The 16166-nt window shown below is 47.2% G+C and overlaps 1 protein-coding gene across 3 annotated transcripts in view; it reads left to right on the forward strand.

Moving 5' to 3' along the window:
* The window catches only part of NBAS (NBAS subunit of NRZ tethering complex), a 2361081-nt gene that overhangs the window by 899141 nt on the left and 1445774 nt on the right, over positions 1-16166 (forward strand). For 2 of the 3 annotated variants that reach the window (XM_078647778.1, XM_078647779.1), the window contains exon 36: positions 8668-8829. The exons of the other annotated variant lie outside the window; for it this stretch is intronic. In XM_078647778.1, the coding sequence (XP_078503904.1) occupies positions 8668-8829 (162 nt within the window). The remainder of the gene's footprint in view (positions 1-8667; positions 8830-16166) is intronic. 3 annotated transcript variants of the gene reach the window in all.

The following is a 16166-nucleotide window of genomic DNA, read 5'->3' on the forward strand; positions in this document are numbered from 1 at the left end:
CGACAGAACCATTGTAGTGTTTCATATATATATACCCAGGTTCTGAGGGACACAGGGTTACCCTATTGTTATTACACATTCCTTCAACATTGGGCAGTCCACCATGTACCAGCATTCTTTGCTCTCACTCACGCCTCGCCGGAGATGGGGTGGCTTCATAGGTTGGATTCCAAAGATTTTACTTAGATTTACAAAGGATCAACAAATGGAAGGTCAACTTTGTCTGTGCTTTCTCTGTATCAAAGAAAGGGAAGAATGTGCAGAAGAGGAGCTTGTCGAGATGGATAGTGTTCTGCTCAAATCAGTCCATGGAAGGTCTGAGAGCCTATTCCACTAGGGCTAAGGCCGCTACCACAGGGTTTACATTTATAAAGCATTACTGCCTTGACGACCAGATCCCGCAGGAAAGACACTTTCTCATTCAGTTCTGCAAGACTTTTTGGTCTGAGCTCACTCCACAGACGCTTCTCTTTAGGGATGTACTGCTATGGTATATATTCTTAAATGAAGAATCTGTGTTTAGAAGTACCCATCAGAAGAACAAGCTACTTACCTTTGGTTAAGCTCTTTTGGTGGACATTCTATGTAACCGCAGATAGCTCACTGCCCTCCCTCTTCCCCTTTCTGTGGGGTTATCTTTTTTTAACATCTCAATGGGTCTCGGGATTACTCAGTACACTGTAAACAACAATTAATTGTGCTCCACTTCTGAGGGTTGATAAACGCAATTGGATTCAAGCTAGCCTGGCTGATGAAGGGTGTTAGATTTGGGGGGATCTAGTTGGCACAGGTAGGTACTTGTGACAAATCGGGACCCTTGCCTCTAGTCAGGATGAGGGGATTACACTCCTAAATAACCCCTGCTCACCCCCTTGGTAGCTTGGCACGAGCAGACAGGCTTATCTCAGAGACAGTGTGTAAAGCATTTGTGACCGCATACAGTAACCCAGTGACAACACTACAGATTGACACCACACAAGGTTTTATATAAAATAATAAGTAAACTTTATATAGAGTTACCACAAGACCATAAACGACAAAAATACACAATACTATTACTTTAAGATGGTAGATTTAGCTTTGTTTAGTTCAGTTCTTAAGATGCGACACTTTGTGTCAATGTACCTTATGTTGCGTTGCGCTTCCACAACAAGCAATGTCGCAGCGAGGGAAATGCGGCAAAGTTCAAGTACAAAGAAATAAAGACGTGAAGATAGTCAAGATGCGGCACGCTTCTCCGGGGATGTGAGAAGTTCTCGGTTCGATGCATGGACTGCAGCGGTGACAACCCTGATTCAGCGATGCGACGGCAACAGCTCCAACTGCGACACTCTTCTCCCACGATGCGTGAAGCTTCCGCACAATGCGACAAGTATAGCGGCGACATCTACGATGCGACCGCAGCAGCGGCGTGCTTCTCGGGTTGCGAGGCGCTTGTCTTTGATGTGGTGCAGTGCGACAGTTCCAGCTGCGACACCCTCCTTCGGAGTTGCGATGGCAGGCACAGCGACGGCGACACGCTCCGACCTCGTTGCGAGACTCTTCTCTCGCTGCGGTGCAATGCGACACCCTCCTTCGGAGTTGCGACGCCAGCAGCAGCGACTGCGACACGCTTCCTCTTCATTGCGAGACGCTTCTCTCGATGGGGTGCAATGCGACAGTTCCAGCGGTGACACCCTCCTTTGGAGTTGCGACGGCAGGCACAGCGACGGCGACACGCTTCTTCTTCGATGAGTCGCGCTTCCAGCTCCTTGCGATATGCAGTTCCTCAGAAGGCCCAAAACAGCCGCAGGCACTTCCAAAAGAACTCTGGCGAGCTGGGGGTTGAAGTCTGTTGTCCCTGAGACTTCAGCAGGAGGCAAGCTCTTTTCCAAGCCCTTGGAGATCCTTCACAAGTTGAAAGCAAAGTACACAAAGTTCCTTTCTCCTTCCTTTGGCAGTAAGGCAACCACTGCAGGCCAATCCCCCAAGCAGCACTTCAGCTTGGGAATAGTCTCACCTCGGTTTCTTCAGGTTCCTCTCCTCAGTAAAGGTTTCTTCTTGTAGTCCAAAAGTGATCTAATTTCATGGGATCAGGATCCCAATATTTATACTGCTTACAACGAGGAGCTTAGGGGATTTAAAAACAGGTCGTCCCCCACTCACTGTACTGTCAACAACACAAGACCTGTTCTTATGGTGCGTATACTGTTCCTGATCAATACCAACCCACAAAGCTATTGGGTTGGAGCTGTAGCCATCATCATCTGGCCAGCTATTTACTGGACCGGGCTCACCCTTTATGATAATATCATTAAAAGAAGATGTGCTGAATCCACTGTGTCTCCTACCTAGCTCTCCCTCCCTTCCCCGGTATGAGGAGTGGGTAGAGAAGAAGAATAGGAGAAAAGAAAAAAGGTGAGAAAAGTTGTGGTGGAGCCTCACGGGAGTAACACCATGGGGGCTTTGCTGGAAGGTACTCGCCTGCCGCCTAGGTTCTCATCATCAGCATCCACCACTCCAACCAAAAGAGGGGTAGTGTGAAAAGAAATGAAATATAGGTGACAGTAAAGGTGCTAGGGGGGCAGCACTTGCCTATACACCGAGGAGTGGTGCACTGTAAGTCTGGACCCAACAAGTGCGGAGAAGAGTGTCACCGATAATGCACTCTAATCCTGTGAGTTAGTAAAACCGAGCTAGATCACGCTGGCCGTCTCAACTTTATTCTGGGCTGCGTGTCTGCTCTCTTTAAAAAGCCGACATGTTTCGTTGCCTTTACTACAACTTACGGCAACTTCTTCAGGGCCTGGGCCTGTCAATCCACCCTGCACCAATTCACTCATGTGCCTGTAGAAATAGAAAAAGGAAACAGCGCTCTTCATATCAATGGGGCTTAAATGACTGGTTGATTCTCTTTTTGATAAAAAATATATATGTAGCACAAATGTACTTTGTGAGATATCCCCTTCAAAACATCACGGTTGATTTACCATTTTGTAGGCTTCGGAGGGCATACCTATACCTGCTCGCTGATTGTGTCACTGTCACTTAGGTTGTGAATAGTTTCATCCAACTGCTCCGGTCAGTCTAGAAAACACACATCAATGGGAAAGGGTGAAATCTCCCCATCCTGTTTACGAGTTCTATATGAACTCTCTGTTCATACTGTGAGTTCAGATTTAGCATGTATGTTCAAGCCGCTGGGCTATGTTGAAAAATCATCCTCATAGTTATCGCGACTGGCTGGGTATCTGCATACACACCTTCTATCTCAAAACCCTATTCGCATATGCCGCTTATGCATCCCTACTCACTCAAACCTTGAGTCCATATGGGGTCTAAATGTATTATGGACTTTCATCAATCTCGCATCTTTCACTCGTTCCATTTTTTAAAAAAAGTTAACTTTGTAATAGTGGCGATTTTGTTAACTATTAACAAAATCAACCGTGATGTTTTGAAGGGGATATCTCACAAAGTACATTTGTGCTACATATATATTTTTTATCAAAGAGAGAATCAACCAGTCATTTAAGCCCCATTGATATGAAGAGCGCTGTTTCCTTTTTTTATTTCTACAGGCACATGAGTGAATTGGTGCAGGGTGGAGTGACAGACCCAGGCCCTGAAGAAGTTGCCGTAAGTTGTGGTAAAGGCAACGAAACATGTTGGCTTTTTAAAGAGAGCAGACACGCAGCCCAGAATAAAGTTGAGACGGCCAGCGTGAACAGGTCCCAATATTTATACCCCAAAATCCCTTTGTTCTCTGAGGGGAGAGGGGCCTGAGCCCAGCCCAAACCAGTTCTGAAGCACTCTGTTTACCAGACTTCTCCTTTCCTTTCACAGTGCAGGGCAGAAACATCAGACGCCCCACAGGAGGTGGAGCCAGCATTGTAGAAGGCAAGTACAGTCCTGGAGCACTTCTCCCGAGGAGGTGGAGCCAGCATTGTGGAAGGCAGCCACAGCCCTATTCAAGGTTCAGGTGCAACTCCTCCCTCCCATCTAGATGCAGATCTCTCTATTCATCACTGGGCTGACTCATCCTGTCTCTTGGAATCCCCCAGCCCTCTCACTCACAAACTAGACAAGGAGTACACAACCTAGCAAAGGCAGGCTTGAAAGGTTAGACCAGCAAATACCTACTTTCTAAAAGTCGTATTTGCAAACACAGAATGTTAAAACCAACTTCACTAAAAGATGTATTTTTATCATTCTGAGTTCAGGCATACTAAACTCGAATTTCTACCATGTTCTCTGAGTCCGTTAGGATTATAAAATGTAATAATTCTTACAGCCCATTCTGGCCTATGGAGAACAGGTAGCCTTGCAATAGTGAAAAACGAAAATAGTTGTAATTCACTATTAGGACATGCCACACACATCAGGGCTTGTCCTACCTTATACTTACAATGCACCCTGCCCTTGGGCCTACCATAGGGGTGACTGATATGAAGAAAAGGGATGGTTTAGGGACTGGCAAGTGGGTGCACTTGTCCAGTCAGCATGACAGTACCAGACTGCATGCAGGCTCTGCAGTGGCAGACCTTAGACACATTTTACAAGGCTGCTTCTGTGGGTGGCACAACCAGTGCTGCAAGCCCACCAGCAGCATTTGGATTTACGCGCCCTGCTAACACTCATTGCACTGTACTAGGGTCTAACAAGTAAACAAATAGCCAAACATGGAACCACTGATTAGTACATCAATTTACAATAGGGAGCACTTGCACTATGGCACTGGACAGCAGTGGCACAGTGCCCAAAGCATCTAACACCAGCAAAAATACATGAGGCAACAGCAAAAATGGAATGGAGACCCACGCCAATGGTGCCAGGTCTAACAAAGGATAATATCCAGAAACTGGTCCCAGGATGCTTGCTTCCGGTCCAAGGAGGACCTGGCTTGGCTGTTATGTCTGGACTGTTCCCATGAGGCACAGGGTCAAGACTGATTTGCATATGGCTGGGTCTTAACTGGGGTGGCATGGTGAGCAAAAGAACAATGGATTTAACCCAGATCTCTTGACTGGGGGTGAATGTATGATTTATTCAGCATTCTGTCCATCATTTGTTTGCATAGCACTTTTCACCCTAAGTGGGATGGGTATGCCCAGACGTGGGTCCCTTGCTCACTGTGCCACTGGATTCAAGCTAGCCTGGCTGATGAAGTGTAATACCCAGAAACCGGTCCCAGGATGCTTGTTTCTGGCCCTGGGAGAACCTGGCTTGGCAGTTCGGTCTGGACTGTTTCCTTGAGGCACAGGGTCAAGACTGATTTGCATATGGCTGGGTCTAAACTGGGGTGGCATGGTGAGCAAAAGAACGATGGATTTAACCCAGATCTCTTGACTGGGGTGAATGTATGATTTATTCAGCATTCCGTCCATCATTTGTTTGCGTACCACTTCTAAGGGTGCAGCAAATGAAAGGACAAGATGCTGATGTTGATGTGTCCTGCTCAAATACAGCTTCGCTCTGTCACTTTCAGTGTGATATGGAGCCAACACGGAGTAAAATGATGCCACCTGATGGATGTGCAGCTAAAAATTCTCCAGATCTAGTCTGGTGCCTTGATGATATTCTAGGGTGAATAATCCATGGTTAGGTTGAGTATCCACCACAAAAGAGTTTTATAGAAGATAAAGAACTTGTTCTTTTAGTAACCATCACTTCTGTTTGTGAGTTAGCAGCGGTTTCTCTGCTTGCAGCCTTCTTTCATCTTGCTTATATTGAGTAGAGTTATGAGATCTAGATCTGAGTTCCAGGTTACCCATATCCACTCTGATGCAGCAAAGATCATGTCCATCCACTCTGTGAAAAGTCATATGGATTTTCAAAAACGTTTAAGAAGGCAGGAAATATATTCCCATCGCCACGTTGTTTTGGAGTTCTCTCTGACTTCCACTGTTCCACAATGTCTCTCTTTGCAAGGTAGCACCCCATACCAAGCAGAATACCATTATAGCGAGACTCATTCCACTCTCCCGTAAGACAGACATTTCCTGAATGTAGCAGGCATTTCTGGAGAATGAACAAGTTACTTAACTTCAGTAGGTTTTCATGATGGATTTTCTTTCATCCCACATATTTACTGTTTATTGAAATGGCACCAAGTCGTAAACTGGCTGCAGAAATGTTCATCTAGTAATAGCTCCTAGGTGGCTAAAGAGAGATGTGTGGCATAGCTATTGAGGACCAGCTACGGTGACAACACCCCTCTATAAAGGCATACCACTCATCACATTAGTCCCTCTTGATTTATCTGATCCACAGGGATAGTAAAAAAGTCAGATCTAGAAAGAAATTCGAATTTGCAAAACTGGTTACCAAAAAATGCCACAAGTACAGAGAGTTGGTTTTGCGAAGGGGATGACGAATCTGGAGGAAGAAGAGGTATTTATCAGCAGAAACTGCACCAGGATTTTCAGATCTCAAAGAGAAACATACTTTTTCTTTCTGAAGCACTATCTAAGCGTTGAAAAGGCGGTTTTGCAGACCATTTGCTGTAATTCAGTGTCGGCTAGCATTGTGATGTTGCTTTGCTATCTTGGAAAGGAGGCACCAGTCCTGGCCATCAGAAAACCCAGAGCAGTGACTAGTTCTACTGACTACTTCTTTTAGCATATTACTCATGTATTCAAGGAAGCCATCAGAGACTGACATGAGTGATCTGTAAACAGGAGCTTGGGTGGTTGGCTACCGCAAAGAGCTGCAGCACTGCTTAGCCAACAGCAGTCACACCTGGAACATCCACACTCAGAAGGTAATGTATAGTAAACACTTTGGCGGAGCCTAAGTAGCAGCCTGGTGTATATATAATAAGCATCATTTCTCTGAGCACATCAGACATAGCAGCTCTTTTACTAATGGAGTGGTGCTTCCCAGGGAAAGCTCATAGTAAAGCTTCATGCAGGGCAAACACAATCTGCCATGTCGTTTCCCCAAGCAATAATACCTGTGAATAACTACTCATGTGAATGGTACTTCTCGGTGCGGTCAACATATAATCTGAGGGCCCTTCTAAAGCTAAAACGGCGAGATGCCTCATGCTTGGAAGGAGAAGTTGAACTAGGTGACCTATTTAAGAGAAAACAAAGGCTTGATCTCAGAACAACTCTACCCACTAAGAACTAGATGAAAGGGGCCTACAAAAAGAGCAACTGCAACCTACCTACAGGCAGAAGGCAAGGGCCGCCTAACCAATCGTAACAAGATTTGGGCTCCATGGTGGGAAAAATTCGGCCTTGACACCATACATGCTATATCTAATTGAAATGTTTAATTGTTCGTTCAGTTTAATCAGTTGTTGACCTGAGCTCCCTGGATTGTACTGATTTATAACAATGTTGATTATGTGACAATGTACTTCTTTGTGGTTCTTGTAAACCCAAAAAGAAGTGTTCATTAAAAATATTGAGTAAGTAACATTTGCATATTTCTTTGTCATAGTACAAAGGTCCACCTATCCATACTGTTTGCTTTACAAGCCATCTTAATAAGCACCAAGAGCCTTTCTGCCAAGCTGGTCAGAATGTAAGCAAGCACTGGCAAAACCAATAGTTGTAGATTGCATATTCTATTCTGAGCCAGGGGGGACCTCAGCAGCTTCAGGGTGAGAAGATGGGGAGTTGCCAAGCATGCTGAAGGCAGCGTCAGTCTGGCAGAAGGGTGAGAGCCCACACCCAGGTGCGCTGATGGACACCCATAGTAGTCATGACGATCTTGAAATAAGAAGGGATGTCCTAAGCTGCATTGCAAACGGGTCACACCGTCCCTTTAGCCTAATGTCTTTTGTCTGTCCGTCTTTAAATGAAGAGGGATTTGTGGGAGTAGAGGACGGTTAGTTAACGGGGCTTGGTGAGGGGGAGGAGGGGCACATCCATACCAGTGAAGGGCCAGGGGCCGAAAGTCAATAAAGTGCTGGATGGAATGCGGCCACAACCAAGGAGCGAATTGATGTTTTTTGTGGGTGCAGTATTCGCTCCACTTGCCAACTATAAATATAGGTCCAACAGGCACGGCACTTGATGCTCTTTTCCAGTTTCTCGGGATTACCACTAGCAGTAGGGCCCCGCGCCATCACGACTTACGTGTTTCAAGTAAAAAACAGTGTATGTGTGCTGTAGGAGCATTGCCAACACCAATTACTTAAGTGCTACTTACCATTTTCAAGCCCAAAATGTAAATATCTGCAAATTGTAGTGTGTTGGTCCGAAACTGTGATGGACAACCTAACAATCCAGCACCGTTAGGGGGCTTAGTCACAGCAGCCAGTTGCTGAACAGAGCTAATCCAAAGCGTCTCTCTCATCATAGCAAACCTGGAGCCTTAACAGAGAGCTAAAGAGGTCTGTCACCAATAAAGCCTTTTGATGCTAAATGAAATATCTAATTTTTCTGGCTGGAGATTGTGTTTTTTGACCATGTTTAACACAGTATTTTCCCAAGACATTTAGAGAATATGCTTGTAAGAAATGGTATCGTAAATTATTAAACAACGCAAAAGGTGGATATTGTATATTTATGTTGGTAAATACGCAGAGGAATCCTAGCTCAGTAGCAGCGGAGCCTGGTAGAGGTTCTTTAATGTGTCTGTCTGTCACCTAAGTGTCTGTGATAACGTGTATTTTTGTTTTGTTTTTGCCTGTAATCATTAACTCGCCCTGTTGTGTGTTGCATAAACTTGCAGGCTGAACCCAAAGCTAAACAACCTGCTGATTTGTTGCATCGGACCACTTCGTCCACCATGAAAGTGTTGACTAATACAACCATGACCACTAAAGCTGTGTTGCATGCTGTAAGTGATGGACAGTGGTGGAAGAAGTCCCTAACTTACCTGCGACCCTTACAAGTAAGGAGCATCAGGAATGTGTGTCCACACATGGTGAAGCGTAGCCCTAACACCCTGTTTATATTTGTTATTCACTTATGTTTGTGCACTTGTTTAACAAAAGTTTTTTTTTTTCTCAAACATTGTCTCTATGAAATAATGCACTTGTAAAAATGTTAGTCTGTGGTTTACTGGTTCATGTAAAATTGATGAAAAATAGAAGCATTCAAGCAAAACTCGTGTTTGGACATATATTATGTGTATAATGCAACTAAATCATTATTTGGCCTTCATAGTTGTGTTCAAGTGAGATTGATATTCCACTAGATCAAACATCTCTGCTTGTTTTCCTTGCCCTGTTCCGCCCGCCTGTACTTTAAAGATTATTCCACAAGGCACTGTAATCTTCACTGAGCACAGCTTGATCTTCAGAAGAGCTTACAGAGAATAACAGATAGCTAGGCCTGTATTTTATCAAATGATTCACTGCACAAAATTAGAGCAAAGCAATTTGCCACAATCGTAACTGATTGTCAAGTAAGAAGTATGGAACACATCGTTTATCTTGATCTAATCCCATCCTTTCTAATCTAAAATATACAGGAGTCCGAATGCCTCTTGCCATAAAACTGACAAATGCGGAACAAAAAGCGTTTAACCACTGTATTGAGTGCTGAGGTTTGCAGAAGTAGCTTCACTGAATTTCTCTTAAAGCAGGCTATGGGCCAGCTTCAGGCATCTGCCCCTTGCTTGTCTTTTGAACGTTGACATTTATTTAGGTCTTGATAAACAATACAAAAGTGTATAGGTGTTGGTGGCAATCTTGGGGCACAGATCAGCACGGTTACAAAGTATAAGAAAAAGGCAATGCTAGGCTGATGTCAAAGTACCACACCTCATGTCCCATACTCAATCAGTCAAACCAATGGGGGGTTTGTAAAGCGCGGCTACTCTCCGGTGAGGGTCTCAAGGCGCGGAAGGAGGTGGGGGTGAGACTACTGGTCCCTCTAGCTGAAGGATCATTCGAAGATCCAGGTCTTGAGGTCCTTCTTGAACTGAGTTAGCGACGTGGATTGCCTTAGGTGGAGGGGCAGGGTGTTCTAGGTCTTTGGGGCCAGATAGGAGAAAGAACTTCCACATGTACTGGTCTTGTGGATCCTGGGGACGGAGGCTAGGGCGAGTTGGGTGGAGCGGAGTTATCTAGCCGGCATGTGGCAATATCGTGCTTCTAAAACCAAGACAGCCACCAGTAGGGCACCCTCACACCTTTCCACATATTTACAGCTTTTTCACTCCCTTACCAGAGCACCTCCATCCTGGAAGGTCCCTTTCTCTTGCACTCTATTACGTCCCCCACCGCTTTGCAAGTCAACCTGCCGTTCATCACCTTCGTTCACTGGTCATCCTGATCCCAGTTCACCTTCACCTCTCGCACAGATCACCCCGTACACTTGGCAGTACGCTGGGCCAGAAGAGGAACAGCCTGTGTGCGGCTAGTGATGTACCAAGAGAGTGACAGGCTTATTGGAAATAAGTAATATGGGCGCAGTGTACCCTGTTTGGCAGTCAAAGAAATAGTAATTTTGGTGAAGTTGATCAGTTTCATCTGTGTCCCCAGTAACCGATATGCGCTGGACCTATGATGTCCATACCTCTGCATTCATGGCGTTTCCCTGAAACCCCATCCTGGAGAGGCATGCAATTGCTTTGTCTGCACAAGTGGTCCTTTGGTATTTTAGGTAGATTATAATAAAATCTAAATCACCTGTCCAAGCTGCTAAAGAAAAACTTCCTGGATAAGTGTGAACGTTATTTGGTTCGTTATTAATGTGCAGAAGTGCATAGCTTGAAAGCTATGCACTTTTTCACATTAACAACGAACCTAAAAACGTTTACACTAAGCCAGGGAGTTTTTTTCTCCTATGGATTTGCATCCGGTTTCACCCCGTCAGACATAGAGTGACACAAAGAGAGGATGGAATAAAATTTAAGTGGAACGCTATCTTGGGGACTTCACTGGCCATTAATCTCTGAGACACCTCAGACCTTTATGAAACCCTTCTGGATCCTTGTTACGTGTTTGTCTTCTAGGCAAGTGAGAGATCGCTTACCGTTACTGTCTGTTTATCAAATAATTGTTTATGTTCGGGTTATAATACTTTTTCTTACGGGGTTTCATTTTGCCTACATTGGGATTCATAGATTTAAATTGGATTTGTGGTGTAGAGCTAGACAAATCAGTGAAGAATTCTGGCTTGTGGTTCAATTCTTGAGTCTTTCAGCTCCATTTCGGGCGTTGTTTGTGCATCCCTACAGTAGCAAATCTGATTTGAAGCAAAGGAAAGTGAGTGCCCTCATCTTGTCAAACAGTGTGACTAGTGGAGACAGTGACTGCCTATACTAGGGTCATGCGTCTCACACATAGATCTGGCCATCCTGCTCTTGTGAGGCGCAGATGAGAGAAGAGGAGTGATCAAAGAGCTAGTATCCTCCTGGGTGGATCAGGTGGACCCGAAGGCATAATGTCTGGGGGCTTGGTAGGGATAAGGGCCCATCTGGGACAAAACTCCTGAAGGACCTAACTTCTGAGTCTGCTGTAGAACAATCAAGGATCCCACATAAGCCCTGCTTTTGCTTAGCTCTGGGTTTAGTGACTAAGAGAGACCAGTGCTTCATACAATTGATTGTACAGTGGTGCAATGATACTTGACACTGAGATATTTGGTGTTACCAGAGCAGTAATGCCTCTGTGGAGCAGGTTTTTGCCTGCATGAAACATTCTCATTGAGTTTTGCATTTCTGTTTGTATGAAACCCACCTCTCAATATACTGTACCACAATGGGATACACTGTGCAGAGAGGTCATAGAGACCCTTAACCCTTAAGGGTTTACAGGGGCAAAAGTAGATAATACTAACGCTCTATTTTATGTTAGTGTAGGTGAGCAGTTAGGCTTTTCAGAGGGTAGTGCTAAGCATTTGTTGTACTCACAGAGGCAATAAATGGAACACACACTCAAGAATGAAGTTGAGACTGATTTGTCGAATAATAGAAAGTCTTATTATATATATTTTGAACCAAGAACTTCAGTTAAAGGTAAGCATGTAATACGTTTCAGCAGTAAGCAAGGTAAGTGCAAGCAATATACAGTTGTACGCAATTACGCACAATGTTACCCTATAGAGAAAAACCTAGAATGCAATAAATCATAGCACAGTAGGATTTAGGGCTTCGCTTTCTAGAATTCGAATGTTAGGGAGCATAGGCCCAAATTTCTGCCAGCAGTTTCTCTGGAGTGTCCTCAATTTGGCCGGGAGCAGGGTGCTGGAAGAGTGAGTAGCTGTCACGCTATGAAGAAGGGTGGGGGCACCTAAAAACAGGCTTCACAGGGGTACTTGTAGACAAGTCCGAGGGCAGTCAAAAGAGTGTAGAGGTTGCAATGGACTGGGAACCATGGGAGAAAAGAGCTTTTGGAAATTCCCTGGCCGGTGGGGCTGGGTGCAAAGCAAACAGGTGATTCAAGCTCTGGTGCGCTGAGCCTCGTGGTCAGGGGCAGACACCTCAGAGGGGCTGGTGCAAGACAGCTGGGCCCCTGAGCAAGTGGGTCTCAGGTGTGCTGATGTCCCTGGACAGGTGCTTGGTCCTCAGGTAGTTGGAGTCCGGCTTGGACTCTTCTAGGTGGTCTTGCGTTGTAGGGCGTCCGGTACCCCTGGGTTGGTGCTTCTCAGCTCCGGAAAATCCTGGTGCCTCCAAACTTGGTGAGGAGGCAGAGTTGATCCTTCAGAGCTGCTGTACCTTCTCCTGGGCAGTTGAGGCATAGGCAGGGCCAGGGAGCTGCAAGGTGAGAGTTCGGACTCTGCGGTTTCGGTGCATGCAGTGTAGAGGATTAGCTCCTCTACTAGTTCTTGGGCAATTTGGTGAAGGGCCCTTTTGGTTTGTAGATGTCTCTCAGTGGCAGGATGAGACAGTGTTTTGGGATTGTCAAGTCTTTGGGCTGCAGGCAGGGTTGTCGCACCAAAATTAAATCCAGGCTCTCTGTTCTCGGGGTCAGCCGCTTACTCTTCTTTGTCTTTGGTCTTCTTGTGTCTGTCGAATCTGAAGTTCAGGGCCCAGGGCCACCTAAATACTATATTTAGGGGTGTTTAAGGGAGTGCCAGGTATTCGCCAATGGGCTACTTACCTTAAGGGTGACTACCCCCTCTAAATACTCATCCCACGTGTGGGGGTGGGCATGTCCCTGATCCTCAAGATGGTGGGCCCTGAAAAGTGTACTTCACCTCGCCTTCAGCACCTGAGGGGTGGAGTTGGCAGAGGGGGGCACACCTCTTACTCTTTCTAAGTTTTCCCGCCTGTCTTACCGCCAAAAGGCAGCGAGGACAGGAGGGAGGCCTCCTCCTTCTAACAAGAGAGGCTGGGGGTCGCATTACTAAGGCAGCAAGACCTTTGACGCTCCCTGCCACAGATGGCTTTTCCTGAGCAGGGGTAGATGTGAATACCTCCACTCAGGACAGGCATTGTTCCCGACCTATGAGTGCACAGGCACTCACCCCATGAGGTCAGAACACTGTCTGGTGGTGGCATGCTGGCTTAGGCCAGTCAGTGACAACACTAAGGGTTGGTAGGTTTCAGGGGACCCCCCTAAGGCGCCCTCTTTGTACAATATTTAATAAATCTGATACTGGGATCAGTGCAGGTTTATTATGCTGAGATGTTTGGTACCAAACATCCCGTAATACAGTGAAGCCATCATGGAGCTGGAGAACTCATAATACGAGTGAACAGCACATGTACTCTCAATGGCTTCCCTGTTCACTTACAATATCCAAGAATCGACATGGATACTGCAGGGGAATATCTGCTCATGCAGATATGCCCTCACAGGAAATATGGTGCACCCTGTCTTAGGGCTAAGGCCTGCTAGAGGAGTGTCTTACCTATATCCCATGCAGTGTCTGTGGGCATGGCACACAGGGTTGTGTGCCATTTCGACTTTTACATTTTGTCTGCACCAAGGCACACAGTTTGCAATGGCAGAGGGCAGGTCCTTGGTGAGGAGAATCTAGGGTGGAACAATTTGTGCTGCTACCCTTGGGGTCCCTCTTCAATGCCAATGCCTTAGGTACAAGGGTACCATTTACTAGGAACTTAAAAGGCATAACTAAGTCGTGCCAATTGGGAAACAAAAGGTACAGTTTAGGGAAAGAACACTGGTACTGGGAACCTCCCTGCTAACCAATGTACTGGGTCCCTACCCAGTACACTTCAGTTGAAGCTGAATCAACAAACAGGCAAAAAAGTGAGGGGCGGGGGGTACTGAGACAAAAACGCAGTTCCCTACACTGTTGAGAACTCAGGATACATTTCTCATAGCCTCACAGGGAAGCCTGAGGGACATTTTTTGGTTTGAACTCTGGAGAACACCTCTGGATATGTGTTTTTTCCAAAGGGCCGTTCACACATCTTATTTCAAGGATTGTAAATAGCTTTGGCCATCTTCGCTGCAATCTGTTAATACTGTCTTCTTTAAGATGGAAATTAATAATTGTAGGAATATGGCAAATACTCTATGTTGGACAGGCCGCATGTTCGGGCTGTCCCCCCTCCCCGCAATGGGACCGGGACCCTGGCTCTCCCTGCATCCCCAGCCAGAGTCCCCAACCGACCACCCAAAGTACCCTGCAATCCCTCCACTACAAGGCACCAGCTCCGGACCCAGCTGGCCCGGGTCACCATCCACACCACGACATCGACCCGGCCGCCATCTTGGGGCACTGCAGCACGAGGCCGCGTGGCCTCAACTCGACCCTAACCCTGGGCCCGGCCGGGCCCGCCATCGAGGCACCAACCTCCCCCCAGGAGGCAGAGTGACCACTTGGCGAGTCAATGGGAGAAGGAATCGTCAACGGCTCTCCTCCGCCAGGTGTCGATCACCCCAGGCCGCCCTGGGCACTGGCTCCACCCCCCTGCTGGGTGTCTGGACTCCCTCATCCCGGACCTCCCGGCCCCCAGGCGCGAGGATCCGGACATCAAAGGGGACCAGACCTATAACTGGGGCAGCGCCAGACCAGGAAGGCAGTTGTATCCTGGAGTCGAGAGACCCGAGAAGAACTCATCCGTGATTGGCCTGCTGGCGCTGCCGCGGCCCTCTGCCTCGTGAAACCATCGTCTTGGCCTGCTGGCGCTGCCGCGGCCCTCTGCCTCGTGAAACCATCGTCTTGGCCTGCTGGCGCTGCCGCGGCCCTCTGCCTCGTGAAACCATCGTCTTGGCCTGCTGGCGCTGCCGCGGCCCTCTGCCTCGTGAAACCATCGTCTTGGCCTGCTGGCGCTGCCGCGGCCCTCTGCCTCGTGAAACCATCATCTTGGCCGGCTGGCGCTGCCGCGGCCCGATCCACAGACACTCCAGCTCGAGGATTGCGAGCTCGCCTCTTACCATTACCGGCACCGATCCGGTACCAAGACTGTCCCGCTACCCCCTTTCCCTACAGAGACTAGAAGTGAGAGGACCCCCGGGTCCGAGATATCCTGTATCGCTGATAACCTTGCCTTACGAACCTTATATAAAGTATTGAACTCGACTTGGTGTGGTGCCTGTTTGTGGGGAGGGAAGTAACTTGCCTGTACGACCACCGGAGACGGTCCCCCTCGGGGATCTCTCCCTCAGGATCCGGCCGACCCTCAGGGTCCCCGTCTAACATTGGTGGCCAGCGACGGGATCCGAACCTACGCATAATCGTACAGAAAGTCACTCGACCCACGGCACACGACCACCATGACAACAGAGAGCGGAACAACGGAAAAATTCCAGATGGAAAAATTGGAAGACTACAACCACCGGGAACTGAAGCAATATTGCATAGAACTTGGCCTTCCAACCACAGGTCTTAGCACCAAGGAAGACTTCAAACGAGCCCTAGAAGCTTGGGCAGAAACAGGTACGGCCGTACCCCGAACACGAACGACCGAGACGAGCCCCGCACCAACTGAAGAAAGAAGAGCGGGTCTCTCCCTGGAAGAGATCCGAGAAAGAGAAAAAAGCAGACTCCACGAATTAGAACTGGCCCGACTGCGCTTGGATGGAGAACTCAAGCTGGCGGAACAAAAAATAACTCTGGAACACTTACGGCTCCGAGAGGAGCGAGAAGAGAAGCAGAAACAGAGAGAGCTAGAGGAAAAGAAACTAGCGTACGAACATGAGCGCAATCTCAAAGAACTGGAGATCCAGAAACAGAATAGAGACCTCGGGCTCCCCGAACGACCGACCCCGTCTGCCTCGACCGAGCCCAAGGTTCACATCCCCAAAGATGTCATCCGGGAATACCACAAGAACGATGATATACAGCAGTGGTTTAAAGCCTATG

Source organism: Lissotriton helveticus, chromosome 6, assembly GCF_964261635.1.
Source record: "Lissotriton helveticus chromosome 6, aLisHel1.1, whole genome shotgun sequence".
Lineage (NCBI taxonomy): Eukaryota > Metazoa > Chordata > Amphibia > Caudata > Salamandridae > Lissotriton > Lissotriton helveticus.